This window comes from Spermophilus citellus (genome assembly GCF_964194105.1).
Source record: "Spermophilus citellus genome assembly, chromosome: 2".
Lineage (NCBI taxonomy): Eukaryota > Metazoa > Chordata > Mammalia > Rodentia > Sciuridae > Spermophilus > Spermophilus citellus.
The window spans coordinates 243778762-243801787 of record NC_138183.1 but is presented as its reverse complement, the minus strand read 5'-3'; the positions used below and the strand labels follow the sequence as shown (position 1 = coordinate 243801787).

Genomic DNA, 23026 nt, shown 5'->3' with positions numbered 1-23026 from the left:
TGACTGCAATAACACTGTAAAAAAATTTAAATTGTGTACATGATCCCTTAAGATTCCTGAATTTCACAGCATGCAACATTGTGGAAGTGATGCAATCAATTTGATACAGAAAGTCATGCTTTTACTAGAGAATCTCAGATCACAACTTATTGCTACAATGAAAGAATACATCTTGTATATATACTCTGAATTTTCAAATCATTAATTTATCATTCTGTTCTTTCTTCTCATAGCTATAGAACACCTAATGCTTTTTAGGAAACTGATGGAGAATAGGACAGAAGTGACACAGTTCATCCTGCTGGGACTGACCAACAACCCAAGTCTGCAACTTCCCCTCTTTGTGACATTCCTGATCATCTACATCATCAATCTGATTGGGAACATGGGGATAATCCTGTTGATCCTCTTGGACTCCCGTCTCCACACTCCCATGTATTTTTTCCTGGGCAACCTGTCTCTGGTGGACTTGTGCTACTCTTCAGCTGTCAGTTCCACTGTCATGGCTGGGCTCCTTCTTGGATACAAGGTCATCTCCTACAATGCTTGTGTCACCCAAATGTTCTTTTTTGGAGCCTTTGCCACTGTGGAAAACTACCTCCTGGCCTCGATGGCCTATGACCGCTATGCAGCAGTGTGCAAGCCCCTGCACTACACCACCACCATGACAATAAGTGTGTGTTCATACCTGATCATAGGCTGCTATGGCTGTGGATTCCTGAGTGCCTGCATCCTCACTGGGAACACATTCAGTCTCACCTACTCTAAGTCCAACGTGGTCCATCATTTTTTCTGTGATGTTCTAGCAGTCATGGTTCTCTCTCACTCTGATAGACATGTGAATGAACTGGTTCTTATTTATGTAGCCAGCTTTGATATCTTAATTGCTCTCCTCATAATATTAATATCCTACATATTTATTTTTATCACAATCCTAAAGATGCGCTCAGCTGCAGGACATAGGAAGGCTATATCCACCTGTGCCTCCCACTTTACTGCAGTCTGTATATTTTATGGGACTCTAATCTTCGTGTACTTACAGCCCAGCTCCAGTCACTCCATGGACACATTCAAAATAGCATCTGTTTTCTACACTATGGTCATTCCCATGCTGAACCCTGTGGTCTACAGCCTCAGGAACAAGGAGGTCAAGATTGCATTCTTAAAAGTCAAGAGTGTGTTCATTTGTTGTGAGAAGAATAATCTTTAGGATTTTGATTTTAGCTTTGTGGTTTGGGGTAAGTTTCCTTGATTCATTCCTCTTAGGTCTTCTCTAAGTATTGGGTACATCTGAGGCCACATGGAAGTTAAGTTCTTGATGTTATGTTCTTACCATTGCAAAGTGTTTTATGGGAAGAGTAAACATCAAGTCCAGAAATTAATACCTGAATTAGAGTGGTTAAAATATCTTGATGTCTACTTTTCAAAACTCCCACTTAGGACATTGATATAGTTACTCATTTTATGTGTTCTTTTCCTACCATCTGTTGTTGCAAATTTATTTAAAACAACGGGAATAGGATGGAACAGAAGTAATACACACTGATGTCACTTAGTGTCACATAAACATTGATGTGGCAAATTTGCCAGAATTAAATGTAGTGGGGCTACTGTGTTGGTTAATTTATGTGTTAATTTGAATAGATTAAGTGATACCCAGATACACAGTAATACATTTTGCCACATGTGTCTGTGAGGGTTTTCCCGAGAATCTAGTATTTGAAGCTGTAGACTTGGTGATCAATGTGAGGGGCTATCTGCCAATCAACTGACAACTTGCCTATAGATCAAAAAGCAGAGAAGGGGAAAATTCAATGTCTCTATCTCTTACTCTTTACTTTAACGGTGACATCCATTTCTCCCATTCTGGACACAAGAGTTACTGATCTGACCATGGGTTTTGTCACTGTGGTCTTCAAGACTTGCCCAAGTCATAGCTTACCTTCCAGGCTTAGACCTTTAAACTCAGAATCACACTACCTCCTTTCCTCATTCTCTACCTTGCATACAGAACATCAAGGATTTCTGACCTCCATACCTCCTGAGCCTGAAAGAAGATAGTTCAGGAAAAATAAGACATTTTAATACACTCATACAATGCTGCAAAGTTTCAGACCATTGACATATTAAGTAGAGAAAGAAATAATATTTCACACTTTCATTGCTGAAAATGCTTTGAAATTGTTAATTCTGACAACTCATTTTTACTTTAGTTGAGTCGCATTCTCTTTTGCCATTCCGCAGTTCTTTATACCTCTTCTTTCTCACTAATTTCCTTGCTCTTTCTTCACAATAAGACCCATGGTCTCTACCCCATGGGAATGCCCTCACTCTATCCAGGTCTTGCTTCAATGCCACCCTGTCAGTAAGTCCTTTCATGATCTCCTGCATGAAATAGTCACTGTTGATTCACCACATTAAATGACCCCTTCTCCCATGTCATTCTTCATAGTTCTTATTAACCCTTATCTACTGTATCTTTGCTTACTTGTTTCTTTTTTAACTCCCCCATCTATAAACTCTCCATGAGAACATGGACTTTATCAGGTTTGTCTCAACATGATTATTGATACATTAATAGGTGACTATTTCATCATTAAAGCAAATAAATATTTATGAAAGGAATGAATAATTTAGATTTCTATTTAATTGCACCAACATTTTGAACCTTTTTAGCATTGTTTATTAAGTGAATTTTGCATAATAAAAATCTTATAGATCAAAATTCAGTGCACCTCAAGACAGTGCTGGTTTTCTGCTTTGCTGAAACTTTTTTTTTCCACATTGTCACTCAGTCTTCATACTCTTCACTTTGACTCAAACGGTTTTCGTTTTTTTATATATTTTTAAAATTTTTAATGTAATTTCATTATAATATTTTTTCTTAGTTCTTTTTAGACATACATGACAGTAGAGTGTATTTTAAGATATACTAATTAATAATCCATAAAGACACACTAAGAATAAAATTATTTAAAAGATGCATATCTGCTTATATTTGAGTGAAAATATGCAAAATATGCAATTAACTGAAATGATCCTAACGTTCTAGGTAGATTATACATGACTGTGTATATTAGTAGAAAACATAGGTACATTCTGAACACTAATATAGATCTGGACCTTCATGTTTTTAAATTAGATCTTCAGGGAGCTCAGTATTAGTGTCTTTTGTTCTTGGGTTGTAGCATTTACTCTGCAATGGTAGGACCCAATTAATCTGATGGCTTCAGTTTCAAAGGTTTGCTTCTTACCATCCCACAGTGGGTAGCAGATTTAAAATAACACATCCTCTCTACCACTTCACTTGTCCTTGTATTTGAGTCTCTTCATGAAGCCACAGCGTGTCAGGTTTTCTAATTCTCATGTTATTGCCACCTTTGATTCTACCTTTAAGCCAACTAAACAAACAACCCGTTGAACCCTTACTAACTCCCTGAAATAAACATTTAATGCAGAATCTCTGATAGAGTGTCTTCATCTTATTATTTTGTCCTGATTCAGCTTTTGCTTCCTTCCACAAGACCTAAAACCTTACTATCTTTTCTTATATATGTGCCCAAGGTTTCATTCCACATATTTATAAAACATAAGCAGTTCATATGGAGATTAGCCCATTTCCCCATATGTCACATACTGCTTAGGGGGCATCTGAGACTTGAGTCTAGTAGAGATCAAGAAGCAAAGAGCCATGGTGGTAGGTCTTGCAACCCATCCATTTATCTTGCAGAGCAACAGCCTTAATGTGATACAACAAATTTTGCCTGTGAAATGTAAGGTCAAAGGAAACTTTCCTTAGGCAAATCAGGATTAATTCCCTGAGATACAATGTAGAGGTTTATTTGGCTGGAGGTAAAAAAGGCTAATTCTACTGACAAATAAGACTCATCAGAATATAGGACCTGGATGCCTTGAGTTTCTATAGGGTTTTCCTACACATCTCTATTCCAGGCACCACCATCAATACCTTCACAGTCAGTGCCTTCAGTCTTAAAGTAGGTACACTGTTAGGTTAGGAATCCAATTTGCATTTTAAGTTAAGTGCCCCTAGAATTGATTTCATCTCAGCAGTTTTAGCACTAAATCTATAGGAGATAACCATCTCTTCCAGAACTAGGGGACATCTACAGAACACTTCATCCAAGAACTGCACTCAACAAAGGCAGAATTAGCATTTTTCTCTTCAGCACATACAATGTTCTTGAGGCTAGATAATCAGGCCATAGCAAATCTTTAAATATTGAAATCTCATCAAATGCCTTTTCTGGCCACAATACATGAAAGTCAAAATCAATAACAAGAAAAATCTTTGAGAAGAAATATATGAAAATTAAACAATCTATTTTTGAACAAGCAGATGGTCAAGAAAGGAATCAAGAAGGACATTTAAAAATTTAATGAAACTAATGAACATGGAAACATTCTAAAGCCAATAAATACATCAAAAGCAGTGTTTAGGGAAGTTAACAGTATTTAATGTCTAAAAGAAAGAAACAAAATGACCGCAAATAAACAATTTATCACTGTAACTCAAGGAACTAAATAAAAGAAGAAGAATCTAAATGAAAAAGTAATATGAGGTTCAAAATAATATAGAACAGAGGAAAATACATGAAATGAAAACAAACAAAACTTACAAAAGATCAAGAAAATGAAGAGCTGGTTCTTTGAAAATATGAACAAAATAGAAAATCATTAGTTAGAGTAATGAGAGGGAAGATTCAATTAAATAAAATGAGAGATTAAAGGAAAGATAATGGATGCTTCAGAAATATTGAAGCTCATTAGAGATTATTATGAACAATGCTCCACAAATGAATTTTATGACCTAGAAAAAATGGAGACAATTCTAGACACATATAACAACCAAGATGGAATTAAGAAGAAATAGAAAAACTTGAATACAGCAATAACAAGTTAAGATGTTGAATAATAAAAAGCCTACTATCAAAACCAAAAATTGCTGAGTTCTAGGAAACATTTAAAGAAGAAATAATACCAATTCCCTTAAGTTGTTCCAAAGAGGAGGAGGAGGAGGAGGAAGGGAAGGGTAAGAGGGAGGGGGAGGAGGAGGAGGAAGAATCCTCCCAAATACACTTTATGAGGTCAGTATTACCATCATATCAAAACCCATAAAGGGCAAAAGAACAACAAAAACGAAACTTGAAGGTGAGTATCAATGAACATATATGCATAATTCCCCAACAGAATACTCATGAAGAGAATTCAATAGCCTGTTTGAAATATTATTCACCATGGTCAAGTGGAGTGTATCTCAGATGTAAGGATGTTCAATATATGGAAATGAGTAAACAAGATACACTACATCCACAGAGCTAGGAACAAAAATTGCATCATCTTAATACATGCAAAAAAGTTATTCTATATCTTTTCATGATTAAAAATATATATAACAAACTAGATACAGAAAGAAAATAGCTCAGCAGAATAAAAGTCATACTATGTAGCCAACTAACATTATGATGAATGGGAAAATGTGGGAATCTGTCTAAGATCTGGAACAAGGCAAGGATGCTCACGTTCATCACTTCTATTCAACTTAGTGCTAGAAGTCTCAGTCAGAGCAATTAGGCAAGGGAGAGAATTAAGGGACATCTGTATTGCAAACAACAAAGTCAAATTGTTACTGTTTGAAGAACACTTGCTATTGCATTTAGAAAACTCCCAAATCTCCACCGTCATATGAGTGCCAGAAAATGTTACAGGATTATTGACTGTGGAGTATATTGATTAGTGTGTGTTAGATAATGTCCTTAAGCACTATGTACATGATATAATGTAAACTGAAAAACTTAGATAGTGATATAAGAGTCTATGCCTGGGCATAGACCCCAGTTATCATCTGCAAGCACAACCAAACTAAGACTTAAAAACCCAGTCTTTGTGGGGCCCGCAGAACTAACAGGACCTGGACAGAAAGATCAAGACCTCCATCGCTGTTGTCCCCCTGCACCAGACTCCTCTGGCCCAGATCTAGTTCTAGCGACATGGACTTAAGGCACGTCACAGGTGAGTGTCTGGGACCGTTGGGTATAGACTCAGTTACGACTAGACTTAGGATGTGTGTCTGAAATGTGAGCATTAATAAAATAGATTTGGTAGAATCTAACTGTGTCTCAGACTGAGTCTGTAGAAACCATTCGTGACACACTGAAAAGCTTTTTTTTTTTTAATTTCTATTTCTTTTATATTCCACAGTTCTACTGAAACCAGTCTTAAAAACGAAGATCAGATCCCATTTCCCCAGTGTTGAAGATAGAACACTCAGAAACGCTGAGCAAGAGCAAAAAGTTTTGTTTAATGAATAGGAGACAGAGAGAGAGAGAGAGAGAGAGAGAGAGAGAGAAAGAGAGAGAGAGAGAGAGACTTCTAAAGGGGGGTGGGTGTCCAGAGCTCTTGTGCAGGGGAGTAGAGGTGTCTTGCCACTTTTATAGATTTTAGGTTTTCTTTTTTTTCTTCTCATGTTCCCTCCTCCCACTTTGCCTATGTGGTGACCAAAAGGTGGAGTGACCAAGGATGGAGGAGGAGCCACCAGTGGGTACTCTCTAACAACTCCTTGCCAGGAAGAACAATTCCCTGGAGTCAGGTGGTCTTGGCAACAGGTTGGAGGAGGGGGAAGTGCTCTGGGGATATTAGGATTTTATTTCCTTTTGAATCACCCCCACCTTCCTGACCCAGTCATTCATTTTCCGCACTTTCTGTCTTTTTGCCCCATCTCAATCTGTCCTCTGATTAAGGGAAGTCTTACTGTTGAAGGGGACAGTGGATGATGACTGTTCTGGCTAGCTTGTGCTGAGAGTGTGTGATGTGGAGCAACCAGTTTGAGTTTCCCATTTCAGGAATGTTTTGGGTCATTCGAAGGTTCTGTGGTAAAAATCTGGCTCAGAAAGAAAAGGTTCTGAAAAACTTTTGGAACTAATAAGTTCAGCAAAAATTGCAGGCTGCAAAATGAAAATTCAATAATAAGCAACATTGCTATATCACCATAGCAAATTATCTTAAATACAAATAAAGAAAACAATCCATTTACAAGAGCAACAGTATGCCTGGACATAAGTTTCACTAAAGAAGTAAAAATTTTCTATAATAAAAATTATAATATATTGATGAAAAAAAATTAGTGGTCACAAAGAAATGGAATGACATCTCATGTTCCTGGATTGAAAAAAAAGCAACATTGTTAAAATATTAAAATGTCTGTATTACTCAAAGCAACCTACATATTCAATGTCATCCCTAACAAAATGCCAAAATTATATTATTCAAACATCAAAATTGTGATATAAATACAGATGCATATACCGGGGGAACAAAATAGACCAGAAGGAAACCCACACACCTACAGTCAACTGACTTGTGACAGGGGTGCTAAGACACACGTTGGAGAAAAGAATTCCTTTTAAATAAATGGTGTTTGGAAAACTGAACATTCAAATGAAAAAAATGAGGTAAGTAGAAAATGATCTCTCACCAGTTTCACAAATAAACTCAAAATAAATTAAAAATGTAAGTGTATGTACAGAAACTATGAAGCCCATTAAAAGAAACATAGGAGAAATACTTTAACATAAGTCTAGCCAAAGAATTTTGCAGAAGACTCTTTCTCTCAAAGCACAGAAAAAAAACCAAAAATAGACAAATGGAATTCCATCAAACTAAGAAGCTTCTATACAGCAAATGAAACAAGGGATTAGGAAGAAAACCTACACAATGGTAGAAAATACTTGAAACATGTATATCTGAAAAGGAATTGATATATAGGACACAGAAGAAACTTCAAACTCAACAGAAAAAGAAAAATTTAAAGAAATGGCAAAAGGTATTTTAAAATCCAAGACACACAAATGGCCAGCAGGTAAAGTCAAAATGCTCAACTTAACTAATCATCAGGGGAAGGCAAATCAAACCAAAATGAGATACCATCTCACGGCAGTAAAAATATCCTTAACAGAAATAACTAGCTCTGAAAAGGATGTGGATGGAAGGGACCTGCACACTACTGGCAGGAAAGTAAATTAGCACAGCCATTGGGGAAAATTATGGAGATTACCAAAAAAAATCAAAATAGAACTACAACGTGATCCAGCCTTCCCAATACTGAGTAACAATTCAAAGTAAATGAAGTCAGTATATCAGAGAGATCTCTGCACATGTTCATTGCAGCACTATTTACAATAAAAATAGAAAAAAACTTGCAAAATAGGGTGACTGTAGATAACAATAATGTACTCTACATTTCAGAAAGGTAGACAAAGGAATTTTAAAAAAGTGTTTTTTGTATTAAAAAATGAGTTTTGAATAGTCATGTTTATTCTGAAATAAACATTAAACAATATATAAATATATACATATACACATCTCAAGATACTCATAAATATGTGTATTTTTTCATTTATCAATTAAAAAGTAAATTTTATTTTAAAAATGTAATAACCAGCATGATCCCTACAGTCAGGTTAATTGCTACTTCCTTAGGAAAACTCGATGTGAATGTTCAGATATTCTCAAAGGGTGAAATCTCCAGAGATCTCTTGAGTTTCTGTAATTTTCTCTAGGTCTCCATGCATTAGCCTCTGAAATATCAATATGACTAAGTATTACAAGAATTTAGATGGACACTTGCATGCCATGCCCCACTGGATATCATTCATTCATCTGAATGACAATTGTTTTTAGTGTAAACAGACCTTCTTCTGACCTAAGGATTTGTCATGAGCCTTCAATCAGGGTCAGGGAAATAGTTAAAAGATAAAAATCACATTGATTGATTTATAAATGATAACACCTTCAACATGTCTTATGAAACTATCTTGTTTGTCTAATATAAGATAATTGTAGTTTTGTGGGTTAGTCTCTGTGTCCTCTATTCTGTACCATTGGTCTATCAGTCTGTTTTGGTGCCAATACCATGTTGTTTTTGTTTCTATTGCTCTGTAGTATAGTTTAAGGTATGGTATAGCAATGCCACCTGCTTCACTCTTTCTGCTTTAACTATTCTGGGTTTCTTATTTTTCCAGATGAATTTCATGATTGCTTTTTCTATTTCTATGAGGAATGTCATTGGAATTTTGATTGGAATTTCATTGAATCCATATAGTACTTTTGGTAGTATGGTCATTTTGATAATATTAATTCTGCCTATCCAAGAGCAAGGTAGATCTCTCCATCTTCTAAGGTCTCATTTGATTTCTTTCTTTTGGGTTCTGTAATTTTCATTATATAAATCTTTTACCTCTTTCATTAAGTTGATTCCCAAGTATTTTATTTTTTTCTGAGGCTATTGAGAATGGGGTAGTTGTCCTCATTTCCCTTTCTGAGGATTTGTCGCTGATATACGAAACCACACACTAACAAGACTTAACAATTATAAATATATATGCTTCAAATAATGGAGTAGCTATGTTTATTAAACAAACTCTTTTCAAGTTCAAGAGTCAAATAGACCACAAAACAATAATTTTGGGTCTCTTTAACACACCTCTTTCATCACTAGATAGATCTTCTAAACAAAAGCTGAACAAAGAAACTATAGAACTTAATAATACAATCAATAATTTAGACTTAACTGACATATATAGAATATTTCAACCTTCAATGAGATAATATACTTTTTTTTCTCAGCAGCACATGGATCCTTCTCTAAAATAGACCATATACTAGGCCACAATGCAACTCTTAGCAAATATAAAAAAGTAGATACACTACCCTGCATTCTATCAGATCATAATGGAATGAAATTAGAAATCAATGATAACATAAGAAATAAAATCCACTCCAACACCTGGAGATTAAATAATATGCTATTGAATGAACAATGGTTTACAGTAGACATCAAGGAGGAGATTTAAAAGTTTTTAGAGGTGAATGAGAACACAGATACAACATATCAAAGTCTCTGGGACACTATGAAAGCAGTTCTAAGGGGACCGTTCATTGTATGGAGTTCATTCCTTAAAAGAAGAAAAAGTCAACAAATAAATAACTTAAAACTACATCTCAAAGCCTTAGAAAAGAAGAACAAATCAACACCAAAAGCAGCAAAAGACAGGAAATAATTAAAATAAGAGCTGAAATCAATGAAATTGAAACAATTGAAAAAATTGACAGAACAAAAAGTTGGTTGTTTGAAAAAATAAGTTAAATTGACAGACATTAGCCATGATAACAAAGAGAAGCAGAGAGAAAACTCAAATCACTAACATACGTGATGAAAAAGAAAATATCACAACAACACTACAGAAATACAGAGGATAATTAGAAATTATTTTGAAATCTTGTACTCCAGAAAATAGAAAATATCGAAGGCATCAACAAATTTCTAGAGTCATATAGTTTGCCCAAATTAAATCATGATGATATACACAGTTTAAACAGATCAATTTCAAGTGACAAAATAGCCATCAAAAATCTACCAGCTAAGAAAAGCCCAGGACTGGATGAATACACAGCCAAGTTCTAAAAGACCTTTAAAGAGGATCTAATACCAATACTCTCCAATTTATTTCAGGAAACAGAAATAAGAAGCAGAACTTCCAAATTATTCTATGATGCCAATATCACTCTGATTCCAAAACCAGGTAAAGACACAGATACACACACACACACACACACACACACACACACACATACACACACACACACCAAAAAACAAAACAACAACAAAAAAATCTTCAGACTAATATCTCTAATGAACATAGGTGCAAAAAATCCTCAATAAAATTCTGGCAAATTGAATACAAAAACATATCAAAAAGATTGTGTGCCATGATCAAGTGGGATTTATCCCAGGAATGCAAGGTTGGGTCAATATACCGAAATCAATAAATGTAATTCATCACATCAATAGACTTAAAGATAATAATAAAATGATCATCTGAATAGATGCAGAAAAAGCATTTGACAAAATACAGCACCTCTCCATGTTCAAAACACTAGAAAAACTAGGGATAACAGGAACGTATCTCAACATCATTAAGGCTATCTATACTAAGCCCCAGGCCAACATCATTCTAAATGGAGAAAAATTGAAGGCATTCCCTCTAAAAACTGGAATAAAACAGGGTTGCCATCTCTCACCACTTCTATTCAACATAGTTCTTGAAACACTGGCCAGAGCAGTTAGATTAAAGAAATTATAGGTTTACACATAAGAAAAGAAGAACTCAAATTGGCACTATTTGCTGATGATATGATTCTATACCTGGAAGACCCTAAAAGTTCCACCAGAAAACTCCTAGAACTAGTAAATGAATTCATCAAAGTAGCAGGATATAAAATCAACACCCATAAATCAAAGGCATATCTGTATATTAATGACAAATCCGCAGAAAGGGAAATGAGGAAAACTACTCCATTCTCTATAGTTTCTTTATTCAAATTTTGTTTGGAAGATCTATCCAGTGATGAGAAAGGTGTGTTAAAGTCCCCCAAGATTATTGTGTTGTGGTCAACTTGACTCTTGAACTTGAGAAGAATTTGTTTGATGAACATAGCTGCACCATTGTTTGGGGCATATATATTTATGATTGTATGTCTTGTTGGTATATGGTTCCCTTGTGTAGTATGTAATGTCCATCTTTATCCCTTTTGAGTAACTTTGGCTAGAAGTCTAGTTTATTTGGCATGAGGATGGAAACCCCTGCTTGCTTCTGCAGTCCATGTGAGTGGTATGATTTTTCCCAACCTTTCACCGTCATTCTGTGTATGTCTTTTCCTATCAGATGAGTCTCCTGGAGGCAGCATATTGTTGGGTCTTTTTTTTAATCTAATCTTCTATCCTACGTCTTTTGATTAGTAAATTTAAGCCATTAACATTCAGGGTTATTTTTGATACGTGGTTTGTATTCGCAGTCATAATTGTTTATTTTTGCTATTTAACTTCACTTGATTTTCTTCTTTGATTAGTTTTTTCTTTAGGGTACTACCTCCCTGTGCTGATTTTCATTGCTGTTTTTGTTACTTGTATTCTTGATTGTTGTCATTCTTCCTGGAATGAGATGAAATTTCAGTGTAATTTTAATTTGTTTTTCTCCAATTGCTAGAGATGTTGAACATTTATTTATATAAATGCAGACCATTAGTATTTCTTTTTCTTTTTTTTTTGAGAAATGTCTGTTTAGTTCCTTTTCCCATTTATTGACTGGTTTATTTGTGGGGTTTTTTGGTTTGTTTGTTTGGTTTGGTTTGGTTCTTTGTTTATCCTGGACATTAATGCCCTATCCAATTTGCAAGGGGCAAAGATTTTCTCTGTAGGCTCTTTCTTCACACTCTTGATAGTTTCCATTGTTATGAAGAAGTTTTGTACTTAGGTGCCATCCCAAATACTGATTTATTATTTTAATTCTTATGTTTTTTGGAGTCTTGTTAAGGAAGTCGGTTCCTTAAATGTTGGAGTGTTGTGCTCACATTTTCTTCTAGCATGTGCAGGGTTTCTATTCTCATCTTTGGTCTTTGATTCACTTTGTGTTGGGTTTGTGCAGGGTGACAGATAGAGGGTAAACTTCATTCTACTCTATGGGAATTCCTAGTTTCCCTAGCACAATTTGTTGAAGGAGCTAACTTTTCTCCAATGTATGCTTTTGGCACCTTTGTCATGCATGAGATAGCAGTATTTATGTGGGCTTGTCTCTGTGTCTTCTATTCTATTCATTTGGTCTTCATGTCAGTTTTGATGCCAAAACCATGCTGTTTTTGTTCCTAAAGCTCTGTAGTATAATTTAAGTTCCAATATTATGAGTCCTCCTGCTTCACTTCTCTTGTTATTATTGCTTTGCCTATTCTGGGCCTATTATTTTTCCAAATAAATTTCATGACTGCTTTTTCTATTCCTATGAAAAGATCAACGCAATTTTGATGTGAAATGCATTGAATTTGTACAGTGCTTTTGGTAATATGGCTACTTTGACAATATTCTGCCCAAACTGTATGATTCTAACAGCAGCAGAGTGGCATAAATACAGACACATACACCAGGGAATAAAATAGGCCAGAAGTAAACCCACACATTATCTTCAGACTGATTTTTGACAAGGGCGCTAAGAACACAGATTGGAGAAAGGAGAACTTTTTAAATAAGTGATGTTTGGAAACTGAAAACTCATATGAAAAAAAAATATGAAACTAGAAAATTATCTCTTGCCAGTTTTATAAATCAACTCAAAATGAATTAAAAGCTTAAGTGTATAAATATAAATTATGATGCTAATAAAAAGAAATGTAGGGTGAAGCTTCAACATAAGAATTGCCAAAGAATTTTGGAGAAGACTGCGTCTACAAGAGCACAGAAAACAAAACCAAAAATAGACAAATGAGATTACATCAAACTAAGAAGCTTCTGTATAGCAAAAGAAACAATCAACAGATTAGCAAGAAAGCCTACAGAATGGTAGAAAATCCTTGAAACATGTACATCTGAAAAGGGATTTATATACAGAACACAGAAGAAACTCCAAAACTCAACAGAAAAAAATGGGATAAAAACTGGGCTATAGACAATTGAAAATGCAAGACACAAAAATGGTCAGCGGGAATATGACAAAATGCTCCAGTTCACTAATTATCTGCAGAAGACAAATCAAATCCACAATGAGATATCACCTCACCACAGTAAAAATGGCCTTCTCAAAAAAATTAAAAATAACCAGCCCTGCCTAGGAAGGATGTGGAGGAAAGGGACCCTACACACCCTGCTCGTGGTAAAGTAGATCAGCCTGGTCAGTAAGGAGGTTATGAAAAAATTAAAAAATAGAACTACCATGTGGTACAGCAATCCCATATTGACTCTAAATTCACAGGAAATGAAGTTAGCATGTCAGGGAGACCTCTGCACCACTGTGTTCCTTGCAGCACTATTTACAATAACAGAGAGAACCATGTATATTTGGGTGACTATAGATAACAATTATGTACCATGCATTTCCAAATAGTAGACAAAAGAATTTTGAAAGTTGTTAGTATTAAAAAAAATGGTAAGTGTTGGACAGTCATGTTTAACCTGACTTAAATAGTAAACAATGTATACACCCACGCATATATACACATATATAAACATCTCAGGTACCCATATGTATATGTACTATTTTTGTTTTGCATTTATCAGTTGAAAAATAATTTTATTTAAAAAATATAATAACCACCTTGATCCCTACAGACAGGTTAATTGCTACAACCTTAGGAAAATGGAATGTGGATGTTCAGATATTCTCATAGGGGAAACCACCAGAGATCTCTGAGTTTCTATAATTCTCCCCAGATCTCTATGCATTAGCCTCTGAAATCTCAGTATGACTAAACATTATTGTCATTTAAGAAGGGACACATGCATGCCATTCCTCACTCTGTCATTCATCTGAATGACAATTGTTAATGCAAACAGCCCTTCTTCTGAAGAGAGGATTTCCTGTGAGCCTTCAATCAAGATCAGGGAAACAGTTAAAAGATAAAAATTACATGGATTTATTTTTAAATGGCAATACCTTCACCATGTTTATGGACCTCTCTTGTTTATTATTTACAGAGATGATCTATGAATTGTGAGAGAAGTTATTGATCATCTTTGTATTACAAATAAGAAGGAGGTAAGTGGTTTTCCAAGAGCACAGAAAGAATTTGTAGATTCAGAAGTTGATCAGTGTTAATATTGCTGCCTCCATTTTCCCCTCTTTGGAGGAGTTGGAATGTTTAGATCATGACCTGAGAGAAAGTTCTAACAGTACCTATGCAAAATTGCACATCTGGTTTTCATATTTCAAAATCAGTATTCTGGATGGACTCTTCTTTCATCTATAACAAAGTGTTAAACTTCTAAAATTCATGAACATTTAAGTAAGAAATGGAATTCATTAAAAAGCAGTAGGTTGTCAAACCTCCTATGAGTTGTTTGCAAATAGAAAGAGATGCTTTCAAAATATTCCTGAAATATTGATGTGAGTTATTTGCAAATAGAAAGAGATGCTTTCAAAATATTTCTAAAATAATGATGTAAATCTGGGGTCTAAAGGTCAAAATGGTGGGCATGGTACATTCAGTGATTTATATAACAAATCATGCTTCTTTCTGAAGACACTTATGAATCAAAATCAAGAGGTGAAACTTTATTTATTTGTGATATGATCTTATTCACTATATATTTGTACCTCATTAGAGATTAAAAAATAATCACACACAAAACAACCCTAAAACTCAGAATAGTGAAATGATCCTTCTTTCAACCACAAAAGGGTCCTAAGTGAATTAACATGCTCTGATCTGCATTACAACACTTTCATAATTATATCATTTTTTTTTCCTCAGGAGGTATATTTAACTTGGAAATCGCGAATCTTCCTCATACTATCTGTTTAACTTTGCATACCTTTTCAAATCCTGCTTCCTTACTGTGCAGTAGGAATAAGCACACGGCCTAACTTACACATGCACACTTACTTGTAAATACATTATAATTTTCATGTGTTATTCTTCTAGAAAATATATTCTAGAGCATGGTGTATGGTAAACGTGATCATGTGTGTGAAGACTGGCAACGACAATGTCTTCAGGGACAGGTTCATAAATTGAAGTGACCAAAGGCTTAGGAGAGAAATGTTAAGAAATAATAGTGACTTCAAAAAAAATGAAAGTCACTGTTATGACATAGAAACAAATTCAAATAAAATATTGTACAATGGGGATCTTACAATAAAGTTAGTGATCTAATGACAGGCCATAAAATGAAGTTTCAATACTGTGTCTCTATTGTTTGGCTATTTGATGACAGCAATAAGGGTAAGAATGAGTTTTAAGAACAACAGACTCTTACGCAAACTAAAATATGGATTTCAAGGAAGAAATTTTTAACAACAGTGGCCCACATGGAATTTAGGAACAGCAATCACATGCTTGGTTAAGGGAAGACTGAGAAACACTGATGATCACACAATATTACAGTGACCCTGAATGGGGTAAATTGGGAGGAGAAGCTTCAAGAATTCTTTTACCTCACTGAGGACTGAAGGCCTGCTTGTTGGCAACCACTTTGATCAAACCAAGATGAGCTGTTATCCCATCCTAATAATAATGTGATGTTAATATTTCTAAGTTTTTTTTAGCATTTTATTGTATTTTATGTATTTATTATCTTAACTAATTCTCACAATAATGCTTCAAAGTAGGTCTCATTGCTTTCTTGATCTTATAGGTAGAAATATGATATTCAGGTGAGACGGTTCAGAACCAGTGTCACTCAGGTGGAAATGGTAAGTGTGATTTGTGTCTCTCCCAGGGACCTCAGCTCTGTGCCTGCTACTTTTGAGGATATGCTTTTTCCCAGAAATGAATCTGCAAGATAAGCCTGCTCCCACTACCACAGTTATCCAACTGCACCTACTATGCAAAGTGATGTGCTACAGTGGCTTAGAAGGAAAACTTCTCTTCAAGCTAATCAATAGTTAATGCTTAAAACCACACCATCCATGTGAACATTTGCAGACAAGCTGCTGAGAGATCCAGGCAATTTTACCATTCAATCCAGACCTTGTTAATTCATTGAGGACACTATTGTCATTGAAAAAGGGGTCATTTCAACTCTTCTGAATTTTTGTTTTATTTATTTTGTTTAACCTCCAACGAGAGGAAAATGGAATTACCATCTAATCAACCATTTTCTTATTCACTGTGAAACCAAATGCTGAGTTTGAACCAAAGGAGATAATGAGTCATTTTAAGCTCAGTTAAACACAGTTTTATTTAAACTCACTTTAGAACTTTGGATTTAGAAACCATTTATTTATTATGTGTTGAAGGGTTGGTATGTGTCCATAGCTGAGATCATCAATTATATTTTTGCAAATAGGAGTAACTTAACTTCTTCTGCTGTATAATTTATATGAATGTGACAACCAACCAAACTCATAATATTTTAATATCATCCTGCTGGGACTAACCAAGAAGAGAAGAGTGTGAACACACATCTCAAATGTCTACAGCAGTTCTTGAGGTGAGCAACATGGAAGTCTTAGCTTTTACTGAGCTCAAGAGAAGTTGATTCATAAATAGATATATCCAGGCAAGTCATCTTTATCACTTTAAGTTGTATATGACTTAACAAATGTTTAAGATTTTAACATTGTGCACATGATCCAATGAATTCCTGAGATTCATAGTATGCAGAACTGTAATATAATTAATGCATTCAATTTTATTATGAAGTCCATATTTTTTCTGGACAATCTTGAAATACTAGTTTTTTTCTACAGTACCAGAATAATTCTTACACTATAATTTCCAATTTCATTTAATTTATTTTTCTTATTTTCCTTCTTTTCTAGTGGTTACAAGGCATGCAGTTACTCTGAGATAACATTGATGGAGAACAAGACAGAAGTGACACACTTCATCCTGCTGGGACTAACCAATGACCCAGGTCTGCAGCTTCCCCTCTTTGTGACTTTCCTCTTTATCTACTCCATCACTCTGGCTGGGAACCTGGGGATGATCCTGTTGATTGTCTTGGACTCCCGTCTCCACACTCCCATGTACTTTTACCTCGGTAACTTATCTCTAGTGGATTGTTGTTACTCCTCAGCTGTCACTCCCACAGTCATGGCTGGGCTCCTTCTAGGAGACAAGGTCATCTCCTACAATGCTTGTGCTGCTCAGATGTTTCTCTTTGCAGTCTTTGCTACTGTGGAAAATTGTCTCTTGGCCTCAATGGCCTATGACCGTTATGCAGCAGTGTGCAAGCCCCTGCACTACACCACCACCATGACAAGTGTGTGTACTTGGCTGATTTCAGGCTCTTATGTCATTGGTTTCCTAAATGCCTCCATCTACACTGGAGACACATTCAGTCTCACCTTCTGCAAGTCCAATGTGGTTCACCATTTTTTTTGTGACATTCCAGCAGTCATGGTTCTCTCTTGCTCTGATAGACACGTGAATGAGCTGCTTTTAGTGTACATTGTGAGTTTCAACATATTTTTTGCTCTTCTGGTAATCTGGATATCTTACATGCTCATTTTTATCAGCATCTTAAAGATGCACTCAGCTTCAGGGCATCGGAAGGCTATATCCACCTGTGCCTCCCACTTTACTGCGGTCTCCATTTTCTATGGGACAGTTATCTTCATGTACTTACAGCCCAGCTCCAGTCACTCCATGGACACTGACAAAATTGCATCTGTGTTCTACACTATGGTCATCCCCATGCTGAACCCTGTGGTCTACAGCCTGAGGAACAAGGAGGTCAAAAGTGCTTTCTTAAAGCTCAAAAATTCATTAAATTTTTGGAATCAAAATAATCTTTAGGATTTTGATTTTACCCTTGTGATATGATATGCACTATTCCTGGATTCATCTCTATCAAATCTTCATGTACTGAGTTACACTGAGATTACACTAAAGTTACAATCTTGTCGTGATACCCTTACTTCTATAAACCTTTATTTCCTGGGAAAAAGGAAATATTATACCCAGAAATAAATGCCTGAGTGAGAATGACTAAATTATCTTGGGATCTTCTTGTCAAAATCCTCATTAAGGATTTTTATGTATTCACTCATTTCACATGTAAACTTTGTACCACACGTTAACACACATGTACGTAGAACAAATGCAGAAAATAGCCCACAAACAGAAAAAATGGAGCAGGTGTCTTATGCTATCACTCACATAGGGTGTGGTGAATTTGTCAGAATTAAATGTAATGTAACTGTGGTGGTTAGTTTTATGTGTTGATTCGACTGGATTCCCAGATAGCTGGGAAAATACTTTTCCTTTTATGTTGGTGAGTGTGTTTCTGATAGAGTCTAGTATTTAAAACAGTGGATGTCGGTAAAAAGATCTGTCCTCATTAATGTACGTGTCTATCGTGTCTATCATCCAATCCAATGAGGGCTCACCCAAATAGAACAAAAGAGTAGAGGAAGGGCAAGTTCTCCCCACTCCTCTCTATTTCCCTCTCACTCTTTTAATTGAGACATCCATCTTCTCTCGATCTATGATCTGTCTGCTGATCTGTTCCTGAATCTTGGGCCTTATGTCTTCAAGAGCAGCATCAGCTACTTTACCTCCTTCTTAGAGCTTTGAACTCAGAATGGAATAACCACTTGCTTTCTTTTGTCTCCAGCTTACATATAGCACATTAAGGAACCTTACGGCCTCTACAATTACAGAAGGCAATACCCATAATAAATTTCCTCTTATATGAAAAATCGTATATATTATATACATTAAATAATCAAAGGATATATATATATATATATATTATATTATATTATATTGTTTGGGTATTATAATACAAATTTTGGCTGATATTTTTCTAATTTTTCACTATCATTCTAATAGTTCTATTTTGAGAAGAAAAATATGCTGTATAACTAAATGTATGCACTTGTATTAGCACAGTTTAGCAAGAGATGCAAAAATGGTGGCACCCCATATGAATTCATATTTCTCTTTGACTAAGTCCTTCTCACAAGCAAGATGGCCATACTTTAATTTTCAAGAGGATAAAATAGACAATAAGAAAGTTCAGGAGAAATAAAAATATATTTAATATACTGATGTATTACTACAAACTTTCAGAGTATTTAAAAATTAAAGTTTGTAGTGGAATTGTATTACCTCAAACTTTCAGACTACTAAGTGAGCATTTTGCTTTTTTCAAATTCTTTGAGATTGTTAATTGTTAAATCGGACCATTCATTTTTATTTCAGTTGAGTTGCGTTCTCTCTTATCACAATTCCAAGCAGGCTCCTGCCCAAGGGCCTTTGAGAGTGTTCCCTGAGGCAATGCCCTCCCTCCATTCAGGTCTTTGCTTCAATGTCACCCTGTCATGGAGTCCTTCCCTGACCACCTGCATGAAATAGTCACTCTTCACTCACCACGTAAGATGATCCCTCCTCCTATGTCTTCATAGTTCTTATCAACCTTCTCCTAGTATATATTTGTTCAGCTATATCTTATTTATCTCCCCCAACTAGAATGTGAACTCTGAGAAGAGTGACTTTGTTATGCTCTCGTGATCATTGTCACCTGCATAAATATTTCACAGTGGATTCTAATAAATATTTATTAAATGAATGAATAAAATCATCGAGTTATGAGTTAATTGTACTGAGTTTAATATTTTGAAGCTTTGAGTCTTTTTTTTTAGGACATGAATCCTGAATAATGAAAACCTTCTAGATCAACATTCAGTGCATTTGAAGAGGCACAGCTAATTTTCTGTTTTGCTGGAACAATATTTTTCTGCATTGCCACTCAATCTCACACTCCTTATTTATAGGAAAAATGCCTCCCTTAAATCCCAACATCAAGTCAATCATTCCAAACCTCTTATAATGTTTAATAGGAAGTGTTGTCTCATTAAGAGACAAGCGATATATTATAGAAGTATTATTTTATAATCATAAAACACATGGAATATAAGTTAGAGTATTCTTATCTGATTATGTTTGAACAATTATTATTCATATACAAATTATATGAAAAATGGAAATGATCCTAAATTCTATGTAGAATATAAACTTGATAATATTTGCCATTAGAAAAATATAAAGTACATTCAACATTTTAATAGAAAGTACAACCTTCTCATTTCAATCTTCAGGGAGCTGAATAGTATGTAAAACCTATACATAGGAAAACATGTCCATGTGTAATTTGCAACTCCTGTAATTAGGAGGCCTCCGCATTATTTCATTTGTAGTTTTGGATCAAATGTACTGCAATGGTCTTGCTGTTCCTTGTGCAGCTGTGTAATATCAAACAAGTATTCACTTCTCTTCTATAGTCCCAGTTCTAGGGGAATCACTCCTAATTATTATTGTAAGAGTTATTTAATTGTATAATTTTAGAGGATTATGGAAAATTATGAGAGACTGTGTAATGCTGCCATATGACACTGTGGCAGCACAATGATGGATCCCAAAGAGATCCAAGTCCCAATTCTGAAACTTTCAGTGTTCCTCTGTGTGTCTCTGAAGGACTCTGTAGATGTGAGCAAGTTAAGGACTTGAAGAATAAGAGTTGAGGAAAATCTTTAGGGTAAAGGAGGAATCAGGAGGAGGGAGCATGGGAAGGAGTAGGAAGATACTGGAGAGGAGATTGGCCAAATTATGCTTCTCTGTATGTACAAAGACACCACTATGAAACTCACCATTCTATAAAACTAATGCACACCAATAAAAAGAAATTTTTTAAAAAGAATATGACGTCATCCAGGATTATCTCTGTGAGTCCTAAAAATATAGAGAAAAAAAGGTAGGGGGGAATCCCACGAAAATAGAAGAGAGATCAGTGGAATGGAGGAAGGGGATTGAAGAGGAGGGAGAAGGGATGGGAAAAGAGAGCAATGGTGGAATGAAACAGACCAAACTACCGTGTGTGTGTGTGTGTGTGTGTGTGTGTGTGAACATATCACAGTGAGTTTCCCCTTTGTGTACATCTATAATGTGCTAATTTTAAAGAGCTATGAATACACAGAAGAAAGACCAGTAGAATGAGGAAAGGGAGCAAGTGAGGGAGGAGAAGAGGGAAAGAGGATGTACTGGGAATTGAAATGGTGCGCATTGTTTCATGCTTATATAATTATGTCAAAATGAACCCCAATGTTATGTGTAATTATAATGCACTAATAAAAATGAAAAAATTTCTTGTATCCTTATAAAATACAGTTAGAAACATTTAACCATAGGCAAAACAAGATTCCACAAAGTCACCAGGGTGACAAACTGAAGCCATGTGACCAGAGGGCATGGAATTCCACAAACCATGGAGGATGGAAGAAGCAAGAAACGCAGTGTCCCCTGGAGCCCATGAAGGGACCACGGCTCTGAGAGACCATCGATTCTACTCGTGGAGATGATTTGACACTTCTAGTTTCCTTAACTGTGGAAGAAAAAATATGTGCTGTTGTCAACCTCCACGTTTCAGTACTTGGCTAACAGCAGTCACTGGAATTAATACAAATCCTCACCAGGTGTTTTCCATGTAATAATTTTTATTACTATGGCACATTTGCTTGGGGTAATTCACCAGGAAAGTCCTGGAATTTCATTTGTTGGGAAGTTATTTGTGATTGACTCACTCTCTACACTTATAGATATATTCAGATTTCCTTTTTCTCTAGAGTTGGTTTTTAGTAGTGTGTATTCCAGGAATTTGAATTTTATCTGTTATCCAGTTTGATGGTATGCAGCTATATATAATATTTTATTATATTATTCTTATTTTTATAAGGGTAGACATGATATCCTTGCTTTCACTTATTAATTTAATAATTTGAGTTTTCTCTTTTCTTTTCATAGTCTGTAGAGTTTTGTCATCTTGAATAATCTTTCCAAATAATCAATTTTTGTTTTGTTGATTTTTATTATTATTTTGTTACATTTTGTTTTGTTTATTCAGCTTTAATCATAGTTTCTTATTTGCGCTCCTTTCAGATTCTGTTTTCACAGTTAATTATTAAGTTTTGAGTTAGCTTAAACATTTGAGATTTTTTTTTTAAATTTTTGTCACTTAGAGTTATAAATTTCCTATGACCACTGTGTCTGCTTCCTATCACAAACTGGGATATGTTGTTCTTTCAAATTCGTTTTTCTATAACTATTTTTACATTTCTTTTGATGTAATTTTTCACCCAATGATTATAGATGAGTTTGTTCTTCACTTTTATGTGAATATTTAATATTTTCCTTGTTATTTATTTCTAGTGCCATTGCATTGTGATTGGTGAAGCTATTTTATCTGAGTTAAATCTTTAAAGTTATTCAGACTTGGTTTTCAGCCTAATATAGGGTTTGTCAGACTGACTGATTCATAGGCAATTTGGAATTCCACTGCTCTTGGGAATAGTACTCTGTATATATCTGTCTGTATGGCTTAGATTGTGGGTTTGCTCACATCCTCTGCTTCTTATTGATTATCTCTAGCCATTATATTCATTATTGAAATGAGGTACTGAGGTCTTCAGCCCTCATTGCAGAAACATTTAGTTTTGTTGTCAACATTTGCTTTTATATTCTG

The 23026-nt window shown here is 35.1% G+C and overlaps 1 protein-coding gene across 1 annotated transcript; it reads left to right on the top strand.

Moving 5' to 3' along the window:
• Window positions 1-265: 265 nt before the first annotated feature.
• On the top strand, window positions 266-18303 carry LOC308641887 (olfactory receptor 5B3-like; the record flags this gene model as incomplete). Its single annotated transcript, XM_081280467.1, has 2 exons — window positions 266-491; window positions 17582-18303. 2 exons carry the CDS (start codon window positions 266-268, stop codon window positions 18301-18303), a joined length of 948 nt encoding a protein of 315 aa, XP_081136593.1.
• Between the last annotated feature and the right edge of the window lie 4723 nt (window positions 18304-23026).